Here is a 21,672-nt window from a genome sequence, read left to right as displayed (position 1 = left end):
TTCTCAAGCACACTAAACAAGTGCTCTACTAGTGAGCTATATTCAAAGCCCGAGAAAAATATTTAGTTGTAAGCTACCCAGCTTATGATAGTTACAGCAATCTAAAACAGGAGGCTTATTTTGTTTATCTTAAGTACTTGGCTCACTGAATTTCTAGCCTTTCAAATAGCATTTAAGGCTAGAAGCACATTTTTTTTGCTGAACCCAAGTTTTTATATGTAGTATATCATTTAAAGATTCTAATTTTTATTCTGATCAACAAATTATAGGTCAAATAGGAACCAAGAGACATTAAAGAATAATTAACATTTTTTAGGCAGCTGCTAATTCTAGTTTATAGATGCAAACAGGTTTCTAGAGGCCTCATACTGGTAGTAAAGGCAAAGGTTTTGTGGGAGGTGAGAAAGCCACCTGTTTTAATTTGCTAAGTGATTCAGCAAAAAGCCCTGCTATGTAAACACAGGTTGCGCTTGAGAATGAGGGCCCATAAACAAAATAAGTTTACATCTGAGCCATAGTTCCATAATAAGAATAAAGGCCATTTTCTTGAAGTTGGTAGCACATTGCTGCAATCTTGTTGAGGATTCCCAAGACTTACCCAAACTAAAGGTAGGAAAGCATGCTGTATTATTTTGTTCCCTTTTAGATATTCCAACTACAGGAACTGCAAACATTTCTCAAAAGTATTGGTTTATGTATTTTTTAAAAATCCAATTCATGGTTTATGGCTTATAAACAGGAATTGCTAGTTCTCCTAGGAGAATGGGTACTTTGTTAGTTTAGCAGACCTATTAAGAGTAACATAATATGTAAATCAGAATGAGGATAGTAGATTCTATTGAGTGTCAGGATACAAAATTATACATTAGATTTCTCAACTCAATTTGCTTTCTAGTCATTTTAATTTAAAAAATTGTAGCCAAGTATAACACCTAAATTCACAATTGTAATTCAGTAATTTTGAAAATTCCAAGGCTGTGGCCAATAGAAACTACTAATACAAGTCAACTTTGTTTTACAGATTAACAAAATAAGGTCAAGAAAAGAAGGGCTGGGGTTGTGGCTCGGTGGTAGAGCACTTGCCTAGCACAGTGAGGCACTGGATTCAATCCTCAGCACCACATAAAAGTGTAAAAAAAAAAGTTGTTTAAAAAGAGAAAGGAAAAGAAGCATTCTCACATTCACTCAAGCAGTTTAATGACAACATGAAAATCAATTGAAAGTATAAAGTAAGAAAGATAATGCTGAGACATTTGGTACAAAAACTGTCCTTTATTTTGTATTGTCCTATTTAAGTTCTATTATTTTTAATACCACTACTTTGAAAAGCAATACAGATTAATAAATAAAAATTTAAAAAGGAATCTTAGTACAGAAAACACATTTAGTAAATTAAAGCAAACAACTAAAATTGGGGAGATACAAGATAGCAAGACAAGCCAAAGAGTCATATTACCCAAGGAGCTACTCTATTGAGTCATTTCTTCAAGTTCTAGTGACCATTTAGTAAGTACATCAGCCAAAGAAATAGAAGCAAATGAAGGCTTTTGCACTGTATAAAGTGCTAATTTTAATCCACAAAAAGAGAAAATAAGAAAAATCACTAATAAAAGTAATGGTCACTCAATTCAAATTAAATTAGTTTACAACATTTATAGCTAGTGTTTTAACTCTGTATGAGCAACATCTAAGTGCCTGCATAGCTAGTTTTTTAAACTTCACAGAAAATCCAGTATAATACCGAGTGCTTATCATACAAATATAAAAGAATAGCCTTAAGAAGTTATTCAAATGTTAACAATACTATGGTCCTACAAGAGGCCTCTTCCAGAGTCTAGTAACTAGATTATCGCAGTAACAATGTATCCAAACAAAGAGAACAGTTATATACACAAATCATACATCATTGTGAGATAGTCATGAATATGATCACTGGCCTTCTAGTTCTAAAGCTTCAACAATTTGTGCAGCAGAAGGACGATCTTTAGGATCTTCATTAGTGCACACAGAGAAGAGTTCAATTACTTTCTGGTAGGATTCATCCAGTTCTTCCATATTAATAGGTGGCCTGGTTCCCAATGCTGCATAATATGCCTCGTCATTGAAGTCACTTTCATCAAAAGTTTTATCTACTCGCAAAGGAATTAAGAGATTGAAATAAGCTTAACTATTTAAGGTCATGGAAAAGCTTAATAGCTTACCTTCTTGAAGTACGACCTTATCATCCAGTATGCTTTCCATTATACCACAGGCAATCTCTCAGTCATCTTGCCACTGAGTAGATTACTACTATCTTAGATTTTTAGGATACCAACCCATAACTCTGCCTATGACACATTTTCAATATTTTTTTCTCAAACAAGGGGAGTTTTTAAGGTAACTGTTTCTCTAGACCTAAATTTATTATTTTCCATCAATCTAATTCTCACTTATATAACATTATATCTAACCAAATTAATCACCAGTATTAATGTACTCTGTACCTCACAAACTATCTTCTAAGTCAAACCAACTTGCCTTTTAAAAAAATTTATCTTAATGTAAAGATATAATTGTATAAGCTAATCTTCAATGTGAAGTGAAGAGACTGGGATTTATGTTCTATTCATACCACTAGTCTGGGGATGTAGTTTAGTGGTAGAGCATTTACCTAGCATGTGCAAGGTCCTGGGTTGGATCCCTAGGACTGAAAAAACAACAACAATAATAAAACAAAACTTACCTTCATCATCATCATCATCATAAAAATTAAAGTGTGGAATAGATAAAGTCATCATTTCCCACAGAGTAAGGCCATACGCAAATATGTCTGCCTTATCAGTAATGATGCCATTTTCCTCCAAAGCTTCCTTGGGCTTCCAAGGCTCAGTACCAATGTAACAGGCCTCAGGATCAGTCACTGAAATAAGCAAAATGCAAGTAAAAAAGTTATGAGAGCAAGCATTAGAAATTCCTAAGAAAAGCAACACAAAGAAAAATGGGCAAATAGTTTGGACGGGGAGTTCACAGGATAATCATATACCCAGCAAACATGAAAATACATTCGACTTCATTGATAAGGTACTTTCCCTGTATCAGAATGGCAAATATTCAAAAAGTGATCAGTTGTCAAGGACAGAGGGAAACAATTCTCTTAGAAAGTGGTAGAAATATAAATAGATTGTGGATGACAAGATTTTAGACTCTAGAGCCAGATTGAATTCAAAAGCCAGACTCTAGTGCCTCCTCTGAATTCAGAGACATGCGAGCTGTTGGCCTTCACAGATCCTTAATGGGCCTCCGGTTTTTCGGGTTTTTCATTTTGTGAACATGCTTTCGTGATTGCTAAGTCAGAAAATAGGGAAAGGGTCAAGTCCACGTTGGCTCTTAAAGCTTCTGCTCAGGAATGACATAGGTCCACTCACATTTCTATTTAAATTTTAGAATCAATTCATCAATTTCAAAGAAAAAGACATCCATAATTCTGACTGAGAATAGAATGAATCTCTATGTCAATTTGGGAAGAATTAACATCTCAACAGTATTGAGTTCCAGTCTACAATCGTGATATTTCTCCATTTAGTTAAATATTATTTAATTATCTCACTGATGCTTTATTTACTGATGCTTTACTACTAATACACAGAAATATAATAGCTAACTTCACTTTTTCTAGTCGTTTTATAGATTTCTTGGATGTTTGAAAGAAATCAGCAGAAACACCTACCTCAAGTTTTCTTTGTGGGAATGTCTCTTTAATAGATATAGGGCTATTGGATTCCCCATTTTCTTCCTGTATCAATTTTTTCTAATTATATTTTTTTCAAGGCAATTATTCTTTTAAGTTGTCAAATTTAGTGGCATAAACTTTGTCTTATTATTCTTTGTTTGTAGAATCTGTAGCTGTAATTCTTTTTCATTCCTAACATTGTTTTCTCTTTTTTCTATTATTATCTTTTCCGTGAACCAGCTTTAGGCTTTATTAATATTTTCTAGTGTTTGTTTTTTCTTCTGATTCCTGCTCATATCTTTCTTATTCCCCCCTTCTTTAGCCTACTTTGGATCTGTTTTGCTCTTTTCTGGCTTGCAAGTGAACACAGGTAATTGATTTAGAACTTTTTTTTCTTTTACTGTAGTCACTAACAGCTACAGATTTCCCTTTAGACCCTTCTTTAGTTTTTCCTCACATATTTTAATGTTGTCTTTTCTTATTATGTAATTCAAAATACTCTCCAATTTCTCTCATTGTTTTCTTTGACCTGTAGGTTATTTAAATTTTTGTTGTTAAGCTTCCAAATATTTGAGGTTTTCCTAGATATCTTGGTAGTTTCTAAATTAATTCCATTGTGGCCCACAAACATTATGATTTATTTGTAATGTTGTAAATTTTCCTTTTCATATTGAAAAGCTTTACTTCTACAACTAGAAAAAATTCAAAGTAACAGACAGAATATTCAATAGGTAATATTAAAGTATATTATATTTAAAAAATGGAATTTTTCAATATTTGATTAATATAAACTCCCTTTCTTCACAAATATGGATAGAGTGAAAACAAAATGAGTTAATGTAAAATTCACTTTCAAAAATAGAAAAAAAACACCCCATGGATCCCAGGATTGATTTGGTTAATCTGGCTGGCTAGGTGGTGGCCCCTTCCTCCTTCATACTGGGTACACTCTGTGTGGAAGACGATTGTTCTTCAGTCAAGGGTATACACATGAGCAGCTGGGCTCCCCTACTAGAACCTCCAAACATGCTCTCAAGGTCCAAATTGAAAAATGATGTAACTGAAGTTTCTACTTATCCCACAGTTCCAAGCTTCCGCATTGTTTGTTCAGGGAGAACTTTCCTGACATCCATCTGGAGTAAGTGCCATCTCCCTGAGAGGCATGCAGCTTGAGGGAGTAAACCTTGGTTGTTTTCAGTCACAGAGGTTTTTGAGGTCTACTTTACCACAGCAAAGCCTGCCTGAGCTGAATGATGTACCAGCAGCAACACCTACAGTGCATGAGGACACATTACCCTACACTGCTGATCAGACCAATATTGTTATTCCTTTGACAGGGTATTTACCAGTAAGGCACTATCCTTGGAGTCAAGGACACTACAGCGGAAAAACAAACACAAGGTTCCATGTTCTTAGAGCTTACAAGTCTAACAGAATTAGAGAAACATTAATAGGTAATTTAAATAGGTATGATAAATGCTAACAGTGATTCACTAGGCTCACTGTCATTTAATTTTGCTTTTAAAAAATTACTACCATCAAATATAGTTTCCTAATTGCCATTTTAATTTTTTCATTTCTCAAGTCTATTTATGATAAGACTTCCATCTATTTCTCACTAATTAGCAATAATTCTTAATGCAATAGAAATATTAATCTTTTTTTTTGGGGGGTGTTGGGGATCGAACCCAGGGCCTTGTGCTTATAAGGCAAGCACTCTACCGACTGAGCTATCTCCCCAGCCCCGAAATATTAATCTTTTATACATTATTTTCTGTTTGTAATGTCTTAATCTCTCTGTTATCCCCATATAGCCACATATAGAAACTTTTTTATTTAAATTAGAGGAGTAATCATGGTTTTTCCTTAATAGTTTATTGCTTTGGTATCCTATTTAAATTCCTCCCCAAACCCAACAGCAGTGAAATATTTATCTACAATTTTTCCTACTGTTTTTTTTTTTTTACCCAATCTTCAATTTGTGAGGATTAAAATGTGAAGACAGAAAACAGCTGTATTTTTTCTAAAATGTCCAGATAACATCATTTATTGGTTAAACTACCTCTTCCTAATACAAAAATGGCAACTTTGTCACAAAAATTCTGGAAACTATTTCCTGACTAGATTTCTGCCCATTTTGGATGTATATCACTGCTTTAACTCTACAAAACCAATTTTTCTTTTTTTCTTCTTTTTGGCAGTACTGGGGATCAAACCCCGGAGCACTCCCCCACTGAGCTACATTCCCAGTCCTTTTTAAAATTTTGAGGCAGGATCTGGCTATTGCACAGGTGACCTTGAACTGGGACTCTGCCTACCTCAGCTTCCCCAGGAGCTGCCCCAGGCAAGCACCACTGTGCCCAGCTTTACAAAACTTTTAAACATCTGCTCAGGAAGATTCCTCCTCATTCTTTCATAGTATTTTCCTGGCTATGTCTGAACAGTATCTTAACTAGGTTTTGATTTGTTGTAATTCTTATTTTTTGAGTGTTTTCTAAGTGGAATTTGATTTTTCCTTTCAGCCAAAAATTATTTACACGTGTTTTAAATTCATAAAATAATTAGAGGAGTTTTTATTTCTTATTTTGCTACATATTTCTAGATTTACAGCACTGACATCAATACACGTAACTACTAAACTACTTTTTATAATCTGCAGTTTTCTTTTGTGACCTAATAATACATGGCCAATTTTAATAAATATTAATTTCCCCCCACCGCTGCACTAGGGACTGAACCTAGGGGCTGCTCAACCACCGAGCTCCACCCCAGTCCTTTCTGCTTTTTAAAACAGCCTCTCACCAAGTTGCTGAGGCCGCCCTAGAACTTGCCTCATCCTCCTGAGTCACTGGAATTACAGGCATTGCTAGGACTACAGGTGTGTGCCATCTGGCAATTTTAATAAATACACTAATGCAGAGAGTTCAATCATATTACTTACTCAGATCTTTTACATCTTAGTTTTGTCTGATCTATTCAGTTTTGAGAATATTACACTAAAAAAAATCTCATTTTTATTACATTTGAAGAATTTCTTTTATTTCCCAAAGTTTTGATTTTGTTGTAGTTATTTAGTATAAGGGGTTCAGGACAATTCTATTTTTATCAATTATAGATATCATTATAGTCACTCTATTTATTCTGGCTTTTGCCCTCAATTTGTAAACTTTGACTTCTGTTAGAAATTAATGTTTACATATGATCTAAAAAGCATTCATGGACCATCGTTTTAATTAATATTCATATAAAAGAGGCATTCTCTTAAGTCTGGCTCTTGATTCTCACCAAGAACATATCTTTAAATTTCTGAGAATGATCAGTATTTACAATAATGAGGGAAGAATGGGTTGGGCTGGGCCAAAAAGCAGAAAGCAGAAGACTGGTTTATATTAACATCCTCTTTCCTAGTTCCACTCCAATTTCTTCAAGCAGTTTCCCAAATATCATCACTTTACTGCTGAGAGTTCCCTTCAAAAACCTTATTAAAATTTATTTTTCATTTACAGATGTTTTACATTTTAAAAATCTCAATCCACATTAGAAATCTTTCCCAAACCTATCTTCAGTTAAAACATAAGCTAATAATAAAGTTAATAATTAATGCTGTTTATGTGGTAAGGGAAGGAACTGGAGGCTAAGTCAAAGTGAATTAGAAAAATAGAAAAATTACATATTTTTCAAAAATAGTTTTAAATCTTTGAACCATGTGAACTTACTATATATTTTTACATATAAAAATCAAAAATTTTAAAGTTGTACAAAAAATTTTAAAATAATATTATTTACCAGTCATATTTTCATCCAGTGGTAGAGAGACTCCAACATCACAGATTTTAATTGTTTCAAAATCACCTTTAATTACAACATTTGAAGACTTTATATCTCCATGAAGCAGTTTCTTTTCTTGGTGCAGATACTAAAATGGTAAAAAATTTAACACATATGAGCAGAAGTACAACTTAATCGACATATATAACCTTCATATAACCTTCAGGACTGGAAATGTAGTTTGGTGATACAGCACTTGCCTAGCATTCACAGGTCATGGGTTCAATCCTCAGCACCACAAGAAAATAAATTTTAAAAAATAAATAACCTTTAAATAGAACTAATGACTTGAACTCCCTTCCTAAACTATGAACCTATCTGACCATCATTTCTAATTATTTGGAGCCAGAGAAGGAAACATCCATATTATCTAAAAGATTTCCTAAAGATAGAAGTCTAATTAGATATATGTTAACTGTATTTTCAAACTCATTCTATGAATTTATATATCAGAAGGTGCTACTGCAGTTTTCCAAATATATTTCAATTTTACCTGAGGCTACTATTTTATAAATAATTTTGGAATCTTTCACAATCTTTCCTCAAATTGTTGTTTGTTTTTTCAGTAATGAGAATTAACTTAGGAATGCTTTACCACTAAACTAAATCCCCAACCCTTTTAAAAAATATTTTAGTTTTGAGACAGGGTCTCACTAAGTTGCAGAGGCTATCTTAGTCTCCTGGTTAGCCAGGACTACAGGCATGCACCACTGTGTCCAGCTGAAATTATTGAGTTAATGAAGAAATGACTTAGGACCACATAATTCAGAAGCAGAAGTGGAAGCAGAAATGTAATCTAAGACTACATTTTGTTTTACACATTAACTCCTTTTTGTATTTGGCAAGTAATACATTTTTAAATGTCCTGCAAAATGGTTATTTGTTCATTCTTCAGTATTTGAGCATTTCTCTATGAGCCCAGCTTAGAAATGAGATGGTTCTTGGTGTAGATCTGTTCTTTACACAGGAACATTTACATGCTTAATTTAAATGCAATCCATCACACGATGAATAGACCCAAGTATATTTACTCTGTGATTTATTAATTCCATTGTTTATACACATTAAAAATCATTACTAAATTCAGATTTTAAAATTTATCCTATTTAAAATTAGTTTATAAAGGTATTAGAATATGTATATTTAGAAACATTGCTTTTTTTGTCCTAATCTGTTTCATCAATCAATTTCATTTGAACTTTTAACATGCAACTTTGGCATCACTATCATCATTACCTGATCCAGTTTTCAGTCACCCAATAGTTTTCTGGAGCCAATGTTACTTCTGTGTAAGTGATTTAGTATACAGAAATTTTTATCCAAAAGCACAATAATTTCTTTGCACAAGACTGACAGCTTCCTTCATTGAACCTATAGGTGTATACCCATGATATTCAAAACTTGACACCCCACAAAATAATGGGGGTTTGCTTATATCAGCATGGGGTAAGGGTATGCCCCTAGGAATAATTACTAAATTTATGTTAATGATCCATTTAACTAAGTCTAGCATGATCTCTATTGCAAAACAACCTGGTCTCAAGTTATTTCAGGCATATGTGGGGATCCTAAACAATACTTTCCTGATCAAAATAAGGAAACAGTAAGCTCTGCAATATAAGACTCTATACAGACTTTAACTTAAGGGTTAGGGTTAGATAAAATACAATGGTATAGTTACCTTTAGCCCTCTTGCCATGTTCAAAGCAACTTTTAAAATTATAGGTGCTGGAAAAGCATCTTGGCTGTCTTTATTTCGCTCTTCTATTAAATCATTTAGAGACTTTTCACCTCCATACTCCATAGCAAGGCACAGACTGCCATCATTGGCTTCAGTAAAAGCACGATAACCTCGAGAAAACAGGACATGTCTTTTATACAGCACTGTGACCGAAAGCATGAATGTGGGCTAATACTAACGAGCATAGGATGAAACAGCCATTATTTACAAAACTAATTCAGTAGAAAAAATTTTAAATGCCTCCAGTGTTTGCCACCAGTACCACAAATTAAAATATTTTTATACTCAGTGCCTAAGTAGAATGATTTTGTACTAAGAATGCAAAATGAAAGCAGGAAATTATTTAAAGGAAGATCATTTTACTAGAACAGCACCATAATGACTATATCCTCATGAAGTTTAAATTTATACTTCAATATCTAAAGTATTTTTATGAGATTTTTTTTTCTTTCTTTCAATACAGGGGTTCTATACCACTAAGCTACATCTCCAACCCTTTTTATTTTAAGACAAATTCTCACTAAGTTGCCCAGGCTGACCTCAAACTTGCAATCCTCCTACTTTAGCCTCCAGAGTAGCACAGGTATGTGCCACTGCACTAGGCAAGAACTTTTTTTTAGACTGTCCAATTAATTTGATTCCTAACAATCTCTAGCCAAATCTCTTCATTTTTATTAGTGAAACCAGAACATTATTCTACAATCAGGTAACAAATGAGTTTAAAACTTACCTACAATGTTTGGATGATGAAGGTTTTTCAAAATCTTAGCCTCATCAGTTAGTCTCTTTTGATATATACTCCGATAATCATCACTACATATGGGATTAATCTTTTTCACAGCCCAAGGAGAATGAGACAAACCTCTTGGAGATCTAAAATAAGTAAGTAAATAAATATATACACACATATGTGTATATACTAATAAAAAAAACAGTATGAAAATGAATAAAGACCACAATACACTTTCATATAACAAGAACTTTCAAAGTTTGAAAGAGACCTAACAGTAATTGTTTTTAAAAAATACTTAAAGTATTTTAGACTGTCAATGCCTCTGCTACATGTCTTTTGCAACTGGAACGTAAGATGAGAGAAATCTGATGTCTATATGCAGAGATGGAATAAAAAAAAGGATAAGGATGGACTGTTATAAACTATGTAAAATTATAAATTTTAAGCTAGGTACATGCCTATAATCCCACAACTGGGGAGGATCTCAAGTTCAAAGCCAGCTTCAGCAACTTAGCAAGGCCCAAAGCAACTTAGTGAGACCTTGTCTCAAATAAAAAAGAGAAAGGGCAGAGGATATGGCTCAGTGGTAGAGTGTCCCTGGGTTCAATTCCCAATACCAAAATAATAATAATAATAATAATAATAATAATAATAAAATGTGTATATATATATATATATATACACACACACACACATTTTAAACTTGAAAACTACTATACTATTTTCTATTTTTTCTCTTCTAGCATAACATACAACCAAATACTTATTAAGCATTTATATGAATCAGAGCTGAGTTACAGAATGATAAAATAATAAAACCTTAAAAAATTTAACTTAGAGATAAAAAACACTTGACCCATATATTATCACCCAAAGAATAGAATGCTATTCTTCACCAACAAATATTGTACTTCTACACAGATCAATTCAATTTATATGTCTCATATGCTCAAAGACATACTTTTAAGAAGAGAATAAGAAACATAAAAATGAGAAAAATGTAAACTTTTTATTTTCCTAGAAAGATTCATCCATGTTCAGAGTATTTAAGGTGTAAATAGTTAAGGGCTAAATAAATAGGCAAAACAAAGGAAGAGGCTTACTTGGTAAGTTAGGCATTTATTAGTGAAGAGAATCATGAAAGTGAAAACATGCAGCATAAGGGCACAAAGGCTAATGAAAGAGTTTCAAAGGTTCGAGACAAAAGGTTTCACCATAAGAACATAAAACAACAGACTGGGCTGCAATGGTGGCTCAGTAGTGGAGCACTTGCCTACCATGTGTGAGGACCTGGGCTCCCATCCTCAGCAAAGGGGAAGGGATGTAGCCAGGCATGGGGGTGCACACCTGTAATCCCAGTTCAGAGGCTGAGGAGGTGGCTCCCAAGCTCCAGGCCAGACTGGGCAACTTAGTAAGACCCTGTGTCAAAAAATAAAAAGGGCCTGAGATGTAGCTCAGGAAGAGCAGCCCTGGTTCCATCCCAGTACCAAAAAAGAGAGGAAAAAGAATAGAGACTGAACCAAAGACACAGTTAGCTTTGTATTCTCACAGGCAGAGCACTGCATTGCATAACTTTGCTTAACTGAAAATCCTGTACTCAAAAGAACCATAAGATTTCTTAATTCATAAATATATATTACCTGTAAGTTCATCTAAATTGTTTTTAAACTTCCAGGATTTTTTTTTTTTTTTTTGAGGTACCAGGGATTGAACCCAAGGATGCTTTACCACTGAGCCACATATCCAGCCCTTTTTTTTATATTTTATTTAGAGACAGGGTCTCTCTGAGTTGCTTAGGGTCTTGCTAAGTTACTGAGGCTGGCTTTGAACTTGCAATCCTCCTACCTTGGCCCCCAGAGCCACTGGGACTACCAGCATGCACTGCTGTGCCCAGCTAAACTTCCAGTTTTAAATGACAGCAGCATTTGAGTGGAAACCTCTTCCATATCATTATATGGTTTAAAAAACAAAACAAAACAGCCATTTTTCAAGTTTCAGGGTTACCCTGTAGTTCCTGAATGTTTAGAATCTAGTGAGAAAGTCCATCCTTTCCTTTTCCATACTTACTCTGATCTACAGAATAACAAGAACTGATTTATAAAATCTGAATAAAATACTTGGCTAAGCTAAAAATTGGTTCATAAAAATAATAAAACAAATTTCTGATGAGATTATGCAAGGAAAAATAAATAAAAGGAAGCATAAATAATACTGCAAATAAAAATGGGAACATGACTACAGATATAGAAAAATTTTACTCAATAGTTTAAAATCTTCCTACAAGAAATACAAGGCATAGATGATTCTATAAGTGACTTTACTAAACTCTCAAGAAATCTGCTGTTCAATCTCATACAAACTATTCCTCAGAAAATGGAAAATAAAAGGAACTCTAAGTCTAGTATAACTTTCATTTTTAAAAAAATCAAAAAGGGAGTGCAGAAAAAGGAAAATCACAACCAATTTCACTCATATATACTTACGGAACAAAAATTCCTAGCAAATATTAACAATTTATTTAATAATCAAAATATGTTGGATAGCTTAGGAATTCAAACTTGACTCAACATTAAGAAATATAGACTTCTGGATTAAAATTATAGCTTCAACGTATACATATAGTAGCACATGGCCTGTAATCCCAGTGACTGGAGGATGAGGCAGGAGGATTGTAAGTTTAAGGCCAGCCTCAGCAACTTAGTGAGGCCCTAAGCAACTTAGCAAGACCCTTTCTCAAAATAAAAAATAAAAAAGGCTAGGGATGAGGCTCAGTGGTTCAATCCCCAGTACCAACAAACATATACTTATACTTTTATCCTTTCTAAGTCCCTCTAAAATAATAGCAAAGAGCTGTTTTAAGACATACCCACCTACAAGAATGGAAATAATAGTAGAAGAGACAAGAGCAACACAATTTCAGAAGCTAAAAAGCAGATGAAAGCAATTAACTTAAAAGGCCCAGTGAACTGCTTGAAACATATGTAAAAAGCAGGTGGATTCCTATATACCAGTCCCAAGTCTGTACCACTGGGCAGGCCCCAATCCCGACTTCTAGAGACCTGCTTGGGGAGGAGGTAAAACAGAGGGTCTTCAGTCTTTGGTTTACTAACAGTTGAAAACATGAGAATCATGTAGGAACAGGGTAGTAACTAATAGCCACAGGTATACTAAATGCTCAATGAGTTTTTACATGTGTACACATCTGTTACTGATATATCCAGATCAAGATATACAACACGTGTACAGCCTCAAAAGATTTGGGTGTTATTTTTAAGAAAGGTAATTAAAAACAAGATTTAAAAACTGAAAAACTCAACCAAAACCTTGGAAGACACAGTTTGGGAAATCTACAAGAAAACAGCAAAAAGACAAGATAACCAGACAATAGGTTAGAAATGAGTCCAGTAAGTTCAATATCCAAATAATAGGATTTGAAGTAAAAAATAGAGAAAAAAGGTTGAAAATCATCAACAATTCTTTTTTTAATTCTAAATATTTAAGAACAGGAACTATCAAATGCCAAGAGGCACACACAAAGACATGCCATTGTCATATTTCAGGATAATGGCAACCATCAGATCAAAAAGATCTGGGAGAGTAGGAGAGACAGATAACATAAAATATGAACACAAGAAACATGAAAAGCAATCAGCAATCAGAAAGGTTTCACAATTCTCAGCAGCAACACTATAAACTAAAAAGCAATGTTGGTGACTGATAGTCTCAAAATTCTGGAGGAAAATTATTCCCAAACAAGAAATGCTTCAGGAATACCCACTCGTACGTAATTGCTAGAATATTCTCAATTCATTAGCCTCTTATTAAAGAAAGCATTTCTGTTTGGAAACAATATAAATCTAGATGATGCTAAGATAGCCTAAGAAAGGCTGGACTAATCAGGCTGATTCCAAGAATACATTAAGGAATACATATTAACTGAGTCATCTGCCACTTCAACATGAAACTAGATAAAAAGTAATGACTAAAAGAAACAAGTTGGGGGAAGAAAAAAAAAACTGTTGCTAGGTTCAGTGGCACTCGCCTATAGTCCCAGTAACTGAGGAGGCTAAGGCAGGAGGACCACAAGTTCAATGCCTACCTAGGCAACTTAAAAAAAAAAAAAAGCTGGGGATATAGGTACCTCAGTGGGAAAGCACCTTGTGGGGGTTCAATCCCCAGTAAAACACACACACACACACACACAAACTGTTGACATCTATATTATTAATAATTAGCACCATACTTATTCAATTACTTCATTTTTTTCTAACACAATCTTCCTACTTTAAAATCATATATTTCCTCCTCTTGATAACAATGCCATAAGAAAGAAAATCCTTTTGACTTCTTTTAAAAGGAAAGATCTTGGGAAGGCAACTCACCAGATAGAGGAAGTATCAGTCACTGTCATTTTCAACTAATGGCTTCCTCTTTGAAGTTTACTTATTGAGAATCTTATGTTAATACCACAAAGGAAACTGTTCCTCTGCCACTTCCCCTTCTTATAGAAGCCAAGGAAAAATTATAAGGTAAACTACTTCCTCTTCAATAATTCATCAGGAGGAAGTTACAAGAAAAGTACACCAGGCAAGAGTGCTGGAAGTTATTGCATTCTAGGGACTGGAATACAGCAGTCGGGGAGGACAAGAGGCATACCCAAAGCCACATACTTGAATTTTCATATTCTGTCTTTGTTTCTGAGTTCCATGTGAAAGGCTAACCTGAAATTTTACACTCACCTTTTCATTAGGTAAACATTTACCCCAGTCCCAAAGCCAAGCTTCTGCATAAATGGAGAGGCAGGAATATTTATACATGGAGTTGAACATAACACTAAATGTCAGAAAGAGAAACAAAACAACTATTAGTATTTGAAAATACCTAACAAAAGCATCCTAATATTTCAAAAATACTGTCATTAAGACTACTAATTGGTATAATCCTTTTGGAGAGCAATTATAGTTATCGACCCTACTCTTAAATGGACACCCTTAGACCAAGCCTACTTTTCAAATTCTGTACGACACTAACCCTGAAGCAGATGTCAGTAAATGGCCTGTTTCTGTATGGCCCACAGACTAAGAATGAATTGTTTTCGCATTTTTAAAGTATTGTTAAAAAATAAAGAACATACAACAGAGTTCCTGTGTGGCCTTCTAAGTCGAAACTATGTACCAACTGCCCTTTTACAAATGTTTCCTGAACCCTTGCATCACAACATTTGAATATTTGAATATTGGGCATTTTTTTGTGGGGGGGGCACTGAGGGTTGAACCCAGGGGTGCTCTACCACTGAGCTATAAATCCCAAGCCCTTTTATGTTTGTTTCATTGTGAGATAGGGTCTCCCTGAGTTGTTCAGGCTGGCCTTGAACTTAGCCTCCCTAGTCTCTGGGATTACAGGCATGCATCACCATGCCCAGAATGTGATTTGTTTTTGTGACTGCAAAAAAAAAAAAAAAAAAGACTAAAAAAAAGCATACAACCCTAAGTGATCATCATCAGAAGCCTAATTATAGTGTACATTCCAGAGCATTATAGTCTTTAAAAAAATGTGATAAAGGAGTTCTACTTCTGCTCATGAACAATTAACTGCTTGAAATTACCCTCTCACTATGAACAACTGGAACACCTGGCACAATACAATGGTTTTTTAGACATAACAACAGGCAAAGTAGGTCTGTGTTCTCCAAGAGAAGAGAAACAAAAGAAGTGAGCCCTGTATCATTGCCCTAACTTTCTGCATAAAGGCAGTTTCCAGGCTGCAACATAAAGGAAAACAGGTTGGCAGTCTTGTCAAACTAAGGGGAAAGAGATCAAAGAGGCTAGGTGACTAGAATTTGTAGAGCAGAGAACTAAAGAGGAGGGAGCTGGAAAACGAGTGCTCTGAAGATCTGGAAAGCTCTCCCATTGAGTGCTTGGCTAAGTACTCATCTGTACACACAATGGGTAAGTTCCCCAAAGCCAGGAAAGTAACAGGCTAAATAATTACTGGAAATCACACAAGTCTAGGAATAATTTCACTTTACCATCAGTCAGAATGTGGTAACCCTGGTCACAACTTGGAAGAACAACTAACTTTTAGCCCAACATAAAAAAATCTATCAAAAATCTTAAAAGTCCCAAAAGGAATAGACTAACATGCAGGTAAGTTAACTTTAGACCTTAATGAAATCAACCACTCCGAAAGAATAACAAAGTCCAGCACTTAATGATGTAAAATATAAAAAATTACCAACCATGAAAGAAGCAGGGAAATATGCCCCACACCAGGACAAAAATAAACCAACAGAAACATACCATCAAATGACAGGGATGGTAGAATTAACTGACAAGAAATCTTAAACATATAAATTTTAAAAACGTGCTTAATGATGTAAAGAAAACTTGAAGAATGAAAAATACAACAGATAAGAAAAATCACCTTTGAGTCTAAGAAAGGTGAACAGACTCTCAAAATACAGCAACAAAACTACCAAAAATGAAGCAGAGGGGGGGAAAAAAAAAAAGCCAGTGAGCTATGAGGCAATAACAAAATAGCAAATTTAAATTCCACCATAATTTATTAAGTATAAATGGTCTAAATTGTGTTATCCGATCATCTCTGCCATAAGAAAAATATTCTGTATTTATGGTGTTCATTACAGAAGCCACTACCCAAATGTGGTTACTTAGACTAGAAGTGTGGCTAATACAAATGAGGAACTAAATGGTGATTTTACTTAATTATGATTAATTTGAATCCAAATTTAAATAGCCACATTTGGCTAATGGTGAACTAATCCAAAGGCAGAAGTTGTCAGAATGAATAGAAACAAAACTGCATGATATTTACAGTAAACTCACTTTTAAATATAAAAACAAATAAAAGGTTGGAAAACATATGCCATTCAAACATTAATCAAAATAAAGCTGGATGGCTCTGTTAATATCACATAAAATGGGCTTCAAAACAGAGTACCACTCAGGATAAAGAAAGGCATTTTGTAATAGTTAAGTGGTAAATTCATCAAAAGAAATAACTATCCTAAATGTGTTAAGTACCTAATAACAAAGCTTCAAAATACATGAAGCAAAAAGTAACAGGACTGAAAAAAAAAAAAAAAGTAACAGGACTGAAGGGAAGAAAAACCCACACAAATCCATAATTGTAATTGAAGACTTTAACATTCCTCTCTCAGTAATTAAGAGGAAATACAGAAAAAAATCAGTAGGGATACAAAGGACCTGAATAAAACATAAACAGGTCAAATGGATTAACCTAATTGACATGTATGCAACACTGCACCCAGCAACAGACGAAATATGACCTTTTCACGTACATATAACATTCAAAAGACAGAAGAACCTCAAGTCAAACTGATTAAGGAAAAAAAAAAAAAAGAACACATAAAATACCAGCATCAGACACCAAAAAGGGCAGAAGGGTAAGCAGAGTATAACAAAAATAACTTTATGCCAATAATTTGAATATTTAGAAGTAATGGACAAATTCCTCAAAAGATGCTAATAAAGTTCACAAAGGAAAAAAAAAAAACAGATAACTTGAATAGTACTATATCTATTAACTGTGAAACCAGTTAAAATCTTCCTATGAACTGGGAGTTGTGGCACACACCTGTAATCCCAACTACTTGGGAGGCTGAGGTGAGCATGAATACAGCAAATGTCAGCAAATCAAGTCGTCAATAGATAAAATACATCTTGACCAAAGTGGCTTTACCCCAGGAATAAAATGCTGGTTTGACATTTGGAAATTAAAATAATTTGGTACATTAACAGATTAAAAAAAAAAAAACTGATTCAGTAGAAGTACTTGACAAAATTCAATTTCCATTTATAATAATCGGGAACAGGAGGAATATTTTTCAAACTGATGAGTGTTTGCAAAAGGCCTACATCAAATATAATATACTGAGAGCAAGGCGGATGTGTCCACTAAAACTTTTTTTTTACTTCAGTACAGGAGATTGAATCCAGGGGCACTCTACCACTGAGCTATTAACTCCCTTCCCCCCCCCCCTTATTTTAGTTGTTGATGGACCTTTATTTTATTTACTTATTTATATGCAATGCTGAGAATGGAACCCAATGACTCACACATGCTAGGCAAGTGATCTACCACTGAGTCACAATCCCAGCCCCAGCCCCAGCCCCAGCCCCAGCCCCAATCTTTTTCATATTTTACTTGAGACAGGGTGTTGCTAAGACCAACGCTGTCCTCAAACTTGAAATCTTCCTGCCTCAGCCTCCCAATTACCTAGGATTACAGGCTTGTGCCACTGTGGCTGATTTTAGTCTTATTTATTATTTTTTTAAAAATGTTAGTACTGGGCATTGAACCCAGTGGTGCTTTACCACTGAGCTACTTTACCAGTCCTTTTTATTTTTTATTTTGAGACAGGGGGTCACTCTTAAGTTGCTGAGGCTGGCCTCAAACTAGCACTCCTCCTGCCTCAGCCTCCCAAGTTGCTGGAGTTACAGGTGTGTACCACCATGTGAAGCTGATTTTAACTATTTTTAATATAATGTGAATTAAGAGTCAAGGTTCATTTTTTGGATATAGAGATCCAATTGTTGAAAAGATTTTCCTCTGCCCACTGAATTGCCTTAAAACATATCTTTTCCTCATAAGAGCATGTAAGGAAGGGAGAAATATAAAGCAATTCCTCAATGGTTCAAGCTAAACTGATTCTTCACCAGGCTGTTAAGAGTTAATTAGTCCATAGATAACCAAACTCTGTCCTATTAAATAACTCTTATTAAGATTAACATTATAAAAGAGATTTACACTAGAGCCATGCATGAAAGATAGTAAAAGAACAAACTAAAACACCACTAAGACCTTTCTAGTAGTAACAACAATGAAGAAACATCTCATTACATCTGTCTTACCAGATTTCCTTTTATCAGATAATTTGCTTGGTGTCTTGAAATCATCAGTTCCTTCCATTGTAACAACCACTCTAGGTCCTATGATAAAAATAATGTTACACTGCAGTTATGAAGAATACAACTCTGTTGACACAGAAAAATTCCTGTAACATCACTCATTTTTATAAGAACACAAATTCTGAAAATTGAAAAAGACCTCGACAAATATTTAGTCCAATTTTATTTACAGAGAGAAAAGAGAAAGCCAAAGGTAGTTACTCACCTGTGTTCATACTATTAGTAATTGGGGGGAGGGGTTATTAACCACAAAATAATATATGCACTTGATTAAAGAAAACTCACTTAGTTCAAAAAGGTAAAAAGTATGTCTTCCTCTCACACATCCCAGAAGTTGGAAACAGTTCTCCCATCCAAGAAAATGTCTATGCAAACAACATTCTTCATACTAGTCACATAGATGATAAATGTATAAACAAAATGTGGTATATGTACACAGAAATATTATTGAGTCAAAAAAGGAATGAAGTACTGATATAGACAACATAAATGAACCTTGAAAATATCGTGCTAAGTGAAAGAAAAGAGACACAGAAGGCCACATATATGATGATCCCTTTTGCAGAAAATATCCTGATTTCCTGATGAGCAGACTGGTTAGGAATATGTCAAGAATGGCTCCATTTTCTCGACTGAGCACCTAGAAAAACAGGGGCACTGTTGAGAGTAGAAGCTCACCTTTCCATGCCACATTAAACGTCTAGGTAGAAATGTCAAATATATGGACATATTTGTGTACCTAGGATATAAGTCTGGAATCCAATGGCTGAAGACAAATTTGTGAGATAACAGCACAGAGGTGGCGCTAAGGCCAAGAGAGTAGGTAAGACCACCAGGGCATCCGTGTAAGAAGAGGTTAGCAAAGTCGGATGTTGAAAACCCTGGCAAGTAGAGTGACCTGGCAAGTATCATTGCCAACTAAAACCCACTGAATTCAAATGTAAATCATTTCACATTTCATCATTTTCTTGGGACACAGGAGAACTGCCACACCTTGCATGCTTAAGCTGTGTGCACCTAGATGTACCGCACCCGCGGCACCTCGCAGTTGTCTGAGGGCACTGCTTAATGACAGCACTGGGCTGGGTGTGTTCACGGGTTCTGCAGACGGCAAGTCAGCTCTTAGGAAGACAAGAGCATAAGCCTGTGGGTATTTTGGAGGACGATAGGCCTTAGCAGCGATGCTGCCGTAGCTCGGCGGCATACCACGCTCCGTGGAGGATCGGAGACAGTTTTCGAAGCCAAGAGCTGTGTAAGGAGCGGTACTCAAACGTCAGCAGGACCGGCAGGCTGACCAGCGGACCTGCTGTCCGAAGGTCCAGGCCCCCGGGACTCTGCCGGCCACGCCGGGTGCGGATGGCGGCGGAAAAGGGGGAACCCAAAGAATGGGAGAGAAACTGGCGGTCATGAGAAAAGAGACGCAAAAGGCAAGGACGTGGAAGGCGCAGAGGCAGCGGGCGGCCCGGACGCTGGCGGAGGCCCCAGAGCCGGCAGCCCGGGCCCGGGAGGCAGCGCGTCCCCGCCGCGTCCCCGCCGCCGAGCACTGGGCCTTCCGCTCGGGAACCGCCGCCGCGCCCCGCGCTCGAGCGAGAGGAGGAAGAAAGCGCCCACTCGGAAGCGGAGCGACGCCGCGGAGTAAGGACAGAAGAAACGTACGTGTCGTCCTCAAAAGGCCCCAGCCGGAACCCCGCACCGCACAGGCGGCAGCGGCCGTTGCGTCCCGACCGCTCTTTACTTTCAAAAGGTCGCGCGCCGCCCCCGCGGCGGCCCGGAACTACGGCGGGCGCGAGGGACAGAAGGCGCCGGATTCGCCGTCCCGCTTTGTCCGCCCCTCGGGAGCGCTTCCAAGGCGAGTGGGAGGAAGAGAAACGCAGAAAGGACGAGCTGATTGAAGCCACTGTCAGCAGAGTTTGGAAGGTGGAAGCTGTTGCCCAATTGCAAACGCTCGGATCTGTGTTCAGAACGTGTAATGATCAGTACGTAAATTTTATCAGGTTTCTGTGACCTGGAAACACCACAGCAACTCTTGTCTCAGAGTAACTGCCATTTGGGCTGAGAATAAAAATAAATATTTAGTAGTTTTGCTAACCCTTGTGATTACAAAATTCAGTTCACCATTCACTCATTTAATCAACAAATACTTACCCAGTACTTAACTATGTGCCAAGTGTGCATTGCCTCCCCATAGCATAGATAATTTATGGTTGTCACTAGCAAAGACAGAAAATGGTTAAGTCACAGAATTCTCCCTGCCCTGGAAGGGCTTGATATCTATGAGGGTGAAGGATGGGAAGTGCCCTAGGAACACACACGCAGGCACACACACACACACACACCCCATAATACAAAAGAGACTAGGGTACTTCCCTAAGAGGAGCAGGGTGTGCTAGATGTTTAAAAGAGCATGACCGCTTCAGTTTGGAGGAAATCAACTTACTTCAGGTCTAGAAAGATAGGATTGCTTGTTTCCTAAGATTTTATCACACAGTGACATGACATGTATTTATTCATGTGCTTGTGTACATTTGAACACATGTGCATAGCACACACACACTCAATGAACTCTTTTGGTGAAATCAATTTCATTGATTTCTTTTTTACTGCTAATCTTCTGAAAGTTTCTCCATTTCATTTTAAGGCATGTTTTATAGAGATAGACCATTCTATATGTAAGTCTGTAAGAATCTGTAAGAAAGATGCTCTTGTGTGT

The 21,672-nt window shown here is 36.0% G+C and overlaps 1 protein-coding gene and 1 non-coding gene across 2 annotated transcripts; both read right to left on the bottom strand.

The window, feature by feature from the left end:
• Positions 1-1,252: 1,252 nt before the first annotated feature.
• Positions 1,253-20,741, bottom strand: Pbk (PDZ binding kinase). Its single transcript, XM_047550377.1, has 8 exons — positions 20,619-20,741; positions 18,906-18,983; positions 14,751-14,844; positions 10,009-10,151; positions 9,219-9,388; positions 7,496-7,625; positions 2,723-2,899; positions 1,253-2,129 (listed from the first exon to the last, which is right to left on the bottom strand). Exons 2-8 carry the CDS (start codon positions 18,961-18,963, stop codon positions 1,930-1,932), a joined length of 972 nt encoding a protein of 323 aa, XP_047406333.1. The 5' UTR covers positions 18,964-18,983; positions 20,619-20,741; the 3' UTR covers positions 1,253-1,929.
• Positions 5,376-5,449, bottom strand: Trnai-uau (transfer RNA isoleucine (anticodon UAU)). Its single transcript has one exon. It is a non-coding gene; the product is annotated as a tRNA-Ile (tRNA).
• Positions 20,742-21,672: the final 931 nt, after the last annotated feature.

This window comes from Sciurus carolinensis, chromosome 4, assembly GCF_902686445.1.
Source record: "Sciurus carolinensis chromosome 4, mSciCar1.2, whole genome shotgun sequence".
NCBI classification, from domain to species: Eukaryota; Metazoa; Chordata; class Mammalia; order Rodentia; family Sciuridae; genus Sciurus; species Sciurus carolinensis.
Note: the sequence above shows the minus strand (reverse complement) of the source record. Positions and strands in the feature narration are given on the sequence as shown.

What these genes read in the sequence shown, in the direction of transcription:
- Pbk (XM_047550377.1), bottom strand. Translation starts at nt 18,963, where the DNA reads ATGGAAGGAACTGATGATTTCAAGACACCAAGCAAATTATCTGATAAA. An exon ending in TCATCATCCAAACATTGTAG is followed by an intron (nt 9,389 to 10,008) that starts GTAAGTTTTAAA and finishes TGTTTTCTCGAG; the next exon opens with GTTATCGTGCTTTTACTGAA. An exon ending in TGATGATGATGATGATGAAG is followed by an intron (nt 2,130 to 2,722) that starts GTAAGTTTTGTT and finishes CTTTGCGAGTAG; the next exon opens with ATAAAACTTTTGATGAAAGT.